The following is a 6,544-nucleotide window of genomic DNA, read 5'->3' as shown; positions in this document are numbered from 1 at the left end:
TGTAACGCGTTACTGTAATCTGCCCATCTCTGATAATAAGGTTACCAAAATATCAAAGTTCTTTGCGTATGGTTATTTAGTACATTTATGAGAAAACAACTAACTGATTCAAAAGTTTCTAATTTTTATTTTAACAAACACCTAATTGATTTTCACAGAAGTGTTTAATGGAATAAATAAATGCAAATGGACCACTTCATGCATAATGGACCTTCCATGACCTTCCAAGGTTTATGTCTTCCATATTTCCAACTATACCCATAATCACATACTGTGTATGCTACCATTGTATATAGTGCATTATCTTACTTTTTTCATTGATTGTACTTAGTTGTATTCTTGTATTTCCTTCATATATCTGTACCTGAGCTGAGGTGACGCAAAAATTTCCCCGTTGTGGGATCAATAAAGTCTTATCTTATCTTATCTTATCTCTTAAATGAACTGCCCTTTGGTGCAGCGGAAAGCATCAGACAGTCTTGCTGTAAATCAGACTCATGGTTTGACTTTACACTCCTTCTTAAACATATCTCAGTATTAACAAAATCAGAGTTTTTACTACTTTAACTCTTTATGTGCAGGAGCTTCTGATCATGCCATGTACTCAGGGGCGGATCTAGAAGGGTGGCATAGGGTCATAAAATAAAATGATCCTTTGCCACCCCAAGTGCCATCCCAGTTTTCTATATGACATTGTTGTTTGTTAAAATAAGATAGCATTAACACTTTGAGCATAGTTACAGACAGCAGTGAATATAAATGCTAAAACTGAATATATTGCATTTTAAATTTTAATTACCAGCCAGTAAATCCACAGTTGTTATCATTTATATAAGCCATGCCATGCCATGCCAAAAACTGTTGTCACGTTTTGTTTTGTTTTTGTGTGTGTGTTTTTTAAGCGTATTCTAAGGACAGCGCGAAAACACTAAAAGAAAGAAAAAAAGTCACCTCTTTCCCGTTCTGTCAAAAAATGTCTCATGTCCACCAATTAAAAAGAAAAGTCACCACCAGGGTATGGTTGTTTAGGAAGAGGGGGAAGGCAGGGCAGGAGACAGAGCGAGCAAGTTAGGGAGAGAGAGAGAGAGAGAGTTTTTAGATGTGGGCAGTGTTGGGCAAGTTACTTTGAAAAAGTAATTAATTATAGTTACTAGTTACTTCTTCAAAAAGTAACTGAGTTAGTAACTGAGTTACAATATTCTAAAATTAATTAATTACTTGAAAAGTAACTATTGAGTTACTTTGAAAAAAATGTTTAACCCTCTGGGGTCCAGGGTATAATTGGCCATTTTTAACTACTTTTGATTGTCCCTCCACATTTTACCTTTAAAAACTATTTACTTTGACTTGTTTTCATTTGTACATGTATTGTATTAACACAATAGATCTAAAATCAGAAAAAAACCATAAAATCAGAGTAGAAAAAAGTTATATTTTTTACTGTAACAACCACAAACATGTTTAATGAATCACATTTCATAACTTTAAATACAAGTATAAATTGTCAATTTTAAAATCCTATGCACAAGTTTTGCAAACAACAAAGTTATTTGTCACACACACACACACACACACACACACACACACACACACACACACACACACACACACATATAGTGCCTTGTCTTAGAACCAAGGGGGGGTTTTACGATGGGAGGTGCTTGTGTTGTGTTGTCATGTGTACTGTAAATGTCATGTCAATAAAAAGGCTACGAGGACAGCTGCTCTTTGAAGGATTTGGGCTACAGAGTGATGAGCATTATGCTCCACCGCCTGGTTCAGACCAAAGCTCTCCCTCGTTAGCGAGTTAAAAACCATTTGAAGATGTTCTGCTATGTCTTGTGTTCGTCATGAGGAATAAGTCTCTAAACTAGCGGGGCATGTGGAAACACAGACCCAACATTTAACAAATTTATTACTGCTGGAAATAAACTAAACTGGGGCACACGTTTCCAAACAGCAGAATCAAAGCTGTTAATCACGAATTAACCTCAGCAAGCAAATAATCAAAGATCAAAAGTGATAAAAGAAAAAAAAACTTAGGAGAAAACTTATTTTGGTGAAAGTGGATTGCAGCAGTGTTTAAGGGACTGGCTGCACTATACGGACTTCATTGGCATTATTACCTTTTAACAGCAACGTAATAATGAAGAAGACAATGAAAATTAACTTTGTTTTTAAATCTCCTTAACAATACTTCTAAGTAAAAAAGAGAAAAACGCTAAAAAATTCAATTGTATTTGTGTTAAACGTGTACATTTCATTGTTGGATGTCCATCGCTGCTCCCTACAACTCTCAGGTAGATGGTGCTGATATGATCAACAGTGCTTTTCCTGCCATTTGTTCCTCTCTGGACCACGTAACACTGAAATGTTCCAGTGTCATCACTCGTCACGTCCTTCAGAATCAAAGACACGTCTCCGTCCTTCATCTGTCTGTCCTGCAGATCCACCCGGTTCACAAACGATGGAAGCTGGTTCATTGAAATAAACTGCTCATCCCGGTACATGAGGACATGTCCTTCCTGCAGGTCAAGTCTGAACCACTCCACCACAGATCTGATGGGAACGCTGATATGTGGAGTTCGACATGGCAGAGTGACGTTCTGTCCAGGCTCAGCTTTGATGATTTTCCCATCTGAAAAAGGAGAAAAGTGTTTGTACACAGTGAGGAGCAAACAGAGAGATAGATGAGCTGAACTAAAGAAACCTAATTTCATCTTTTTGAATTGAAATGTAAATTATTTGGCACGCATTTCAGGATGGAAATCCAATTTATTAAAGCTATTAAAGCTAATGGAAGTAGCTCTAACAAAAGTTACAGTTTTCTTGCAATTGACCACAAAAATAATTACTTTAAGTTTGGACTGACTCAAACTCTATACGATAACTGTGTGTTAGTAATAGCAAATATGGACACTTCACTGATCAATGGATGCGTATATTTGTCAAAAACTTGAAATACGTTTCATATTTTCATATTCTAAATAAGACAGATCTAGTGTGTGTTATTCCTTACTCAATCTTGGATCAATAGCTTTACCTGGATGTATGAGTTAATATTATTAACGTCTGAACCAAATGCATTGAGTACAAATGGTCTGGTAAATAGTCTGTATTTGTATAGCGCTTTACTACTACTACTATTACTTTACTGGCAAGCTACATTGTAGCCACAGCCACCCTGGGGCGCACTGACAGAGGCGAGGCTGCCAGACACTGGTGCCACCGGGCCCTCTGACCACCACCAGTAGGCAACGGGTGAAGTGCCCAAGGACACAACGACCGAGACTGCCCAAGCCGAGGCTCGAACCAGCAACCTTCCGATTACAAGGCGAACTCCCAACTCTTGAGCCACGATCGCCCCACAAGGACCAAGAAGACTTACAATAGCAGCACAGAGTGGAAAACATCCAGGGAGAGTAGAAATATAAATGTGTGTATGATGTGAACACGATGTTTATGGGCCTTAGTCAGGGAGGTCGTCACATTCCCTAGTTTTCTGACTTGCAGTCCATTTGTAAGTCTGAGTTATTCGTTTGTTCCTCTTGAGATCCGATGGAAATCTAAACACTTGTGGTCGCAGATTTTGAAGCCATCCTGATAAACTTATCCCACCAATAATGTGGAGCTCTAAGCTGTCAAACTATCACATGGGCGCAAGAGTGCAAATTTGCTGATTTTAGTATCGCGGATACGTTTGCGGCTACAGGGCAAAAGCCTTTTGTAAGAGAGAGACAGTATGAAAATGGAACGAAGTGTGGTAAAATTAATGCTGGAATTGGAGATGTGAGTAAAGAAGCTTTGGTAAGCACTCAGAGAAATGGCAAGTCTTTGAGTTCCTGTTTTGCCGCCACTTTCGCTTCTGGGCAAAGCGCAACCATTCCCCGTTTTTTACTGCAGGATGGCCTGCTCACGAGGTGGTGGTCCTCAGATTAGTGGAACATTGAACGTCATGCGGGTGGTGGTACCATCCCATCATCGTGATCAGATGCTAAGCTTAGCACATGATATGGGCATGGCATCTCGGAATAAATAAAAAGTATTACTGAGTGCTGAGCAACTTCTTTTGGCCTGGTTTTAAAAAAACAACAACATGTTGTTGCTTACAGTCGGCTGTGCGCCACATGCACCATGCAACCATCACCTACCTTGGAAAGCAGATGCATCTGTAATCCTCCAAATCCACCTAAACCAACCCAGAGCTCAATTAGACTTTTTGCTTAAGTCTGCGACCCCAGCGAGACAGAACTCAAGTGATAAAGACCTGGCAATGTTTGAGAACATCTCACAGAGGAGGAAAAGTGCAAACGCATAGAAAAATCTACATTTTCAAAAATACCCGAGTACGTGTGGACGTAGCCTCAATCTCTACAGAGTCACGGAGTTAGAAAATGATTTAAATAAAACAGTATGAATGAAACAGGAGTAGCAGGAAGCATCAGACAGAAAACTGATGCTCCTAGGGTTGTGTTGTGAATCCTGTTGAACTTAAAGCAAGATCAGTCTCACCTGTAGAGGCAAACAGGAGGCAGACAGAGAGTAAAATCCAACAGAGAGACGCCCATGGCCCAGGAGGCATTTGATCCACTTCTCGTCATCTAAAGCTAACTTGATGCACCTTAAAACTGTGCTAAATTTCAAAACGACAATGGTTTTTTTTTGCCTAGGAAGGACAGAATTAAACCTGACTAGATCAAACACTAGTCAGCGTGACATCGGGTGTGTTTTTTTTCATGAGCTGCTCTCTCAGTCTGTATTCCGTGTCAGTCTTCAAATGACACCCCAAAGGGCAAATGATGCTCTGGTACATAAACATGTGGGAGTGTCATTTTAGAGAGCAGACTAACTTGTTTTTAGGTATTTGCAGTGTGTATTTCCACATGTGCGCTGACTACAGTGCTTTCAACAAAAGTGTTCATTATGTAAGTGTCCCAAACACAATATTAAGGCACACAAATTTACAAGATTATTTTCATTCACATGTGTTGACATCAGGCCTTCGGACATTTAGGAGATGCTCAGAGAAGAGCCACTACTCCTCCTGATCTAAAGGAGCCAGTCGAGGTTTTCAAGGCCTGTCATACTAGAAGGAGGGCAGAGGGCAGACCCATTATGCGATTAAATAAATTCTGTTATGTCTTAATGAAGGGAAGTTTAAATTTGTTCTTCATCACATACAGCTTCTCTTTGTTTCTGGTGTTTTTGTAAGAAAGGTTTCCGTATGTGTGTGTTGTTAGTAATGGAGGTGTTTTTAAAGTTATTGTCATCTAAAGGATGTGTTGTTCTGTCTGTGTCCCTCTTGCCCACATGACAGCAGGTGTTATCAGATGAAGGTTTAAGGCCACTCCCACCATATACACTCCATCTTGCAGCTGGATTCTGCAGCTCTCCACCTTCAAAAATATATCTGTGCATTATCACTGGGATCTCTTTAACTTTTAACACATTCAATAACACATCACATCTGACAGTAACCATCAAACATGTTCCACCATCTCCGAAAGAAATATATACCAGGCTGTATTTACAGTGTAGAAACAAAACGAGTGAGAACTAGATTGTGTAGAAATCCTGTTAGTCGATCAGAAAACCTTCACTAAACATTGGAATATAAGAGGTGGGGCCTGGAGCTACATGTGCATGAAAAATAAAGCATGCACAGTAAGGTGGGCCATCTTGTTACGCTACATACATGTGGAACAGCCAGGTAGGGCATTAACAGGGAAAGTGGGACACAAAAAATACTTTTCTTTCTTATTCTCATTTAAAATATCTGGCTTTTATTAAATAATTATCTGACTCTTACGACCAACATTTTTATCTGACGTAAAATGTAGAGAAATCATTCATATACCAACAGGACAGTGTACATCACTGTCGCAACAGCTTTTGTTTTCATTCAAAGGCTTTATGGCTTTACTTCCTGGTGGGCCGGTCTCTAGTCAACATGCCCGGGCCGGTTTCCTGCTCTGGGTTATAAACTGCTGACTAAAAGAACCCGCGATGGTTGAAATCAGCGAAGTAGCAGAGCCTTGACCTTAATTTTAAAAATATTTGGAAAAAAGCACTATGGTGCTAAAAAATGAAAAATAAATATTTACAAAATCTCTGGATAAATGTTTATTTTACGTGTTTGGTGTTTGTGGCAGGGCGTGGTTTGCAGTGCCGCTGCAGGGGAGGCATACGCACCTGAGCGGTATCTCTCCGGCTTAAAGTCTGTGCTCTCTCGGCTGTTGTGTTGGTGTGTGTCGGGCTGTGAGTTGAAAAGCTACAGCCGGCTGTGTGGGTACAGCAACCATGTGTGAAAAGTGGTCAATAAAGAAATGCTAAAAAGCGTGTTAATGCAAAAATCGTCGAGTCTGTCGTGGTACATTTGGACTTTGCTCCTGAACCTCTGCGCACGTCTGCAAATCGGGGCTGTACGAAGTCACTTCATCCTTACACAAGACTGTAAGCTGTCATCTGTGAGGCACGAGCGGTGTTTGGCTTTTACCGTAGTTCATGGTGGAGAATAGCTGCTCTGCTGCGTTTTGTTCCCTGT

General features: G+C 40.0%; 1 protein-coding gene across 1 annotated transcript; it reads right to left on the bottom strand.

Moving 5' to 3' along the window:
• Nucleotides 1–2,082: 2,082 nt before the first annotated feature.
• Nucleotides 2,083–4,744, bottom strand: LOC106456558 (cell surface A33 antigen-like). The gene is made up of 3 exons (XM_013916093.1): nt 4,513–4,744; nt 2,252–2,638; nt 2,083–2,126 (listed from the first exon to the last, which is right to left on the bottom strand). The coding sequence occupies exons 1-3, from the start codon at nt 4,580–4,582 to the stop codon at nt 2,083–2,085; spliced, it is 501 nt and encodes a 166-aa protein (XP_013771547.1). The 5' UTR covers nt 4,583–4,744.
• Between the last annotated feature and the right edge of the window lie 1,800 nt (nt 4,745–6,544).

Source organism: Pundamilia nyererei, unplaced genomic scaffold (genome assembly GCF_000239375.1).
Source record: "Pundamilia nyererei isolate P.nyererei 1_Seehausen unplaced genomic scaffold, PunNye1.0 scaffold00461, whole genome shotgun sequence".
Lineage (NCBI taxonomy): Eukaryota > Metazoa > Chordata > Actinopteri > Cichliformes > Cichlidae > Pundamilia > Pundamilia nyererei.
This window is presented reverse-complemented; position numbering and strand designations above follow the sequence as displayed.

Excerpts from the sequence above, each read along its gene's own strand:
- LOC106456558 (XM_013916093.1), bottom strand. The coding sequence starts at position 4,582 with ATGCCTCCTGGGCCATGGGCGTCTCTCTGTTGGATTTTACTCTCTGTC. Across the intron at positions 2,639-4,512 it reads CCTCCTGTTTGCCTCTACAG|ATGGGAAAATCATCAAAGCT; the intron begins GTGAGACTGATC and ends CTCCTTTTTCAG. Across the intron at positions 2,127-2,251 it reads TCCAACAATGAAATGTACAC|GTAATAATGCCAATGAAGTC; the intron begins GTTTAACACAAA and ends TGCTGTTAAAAG.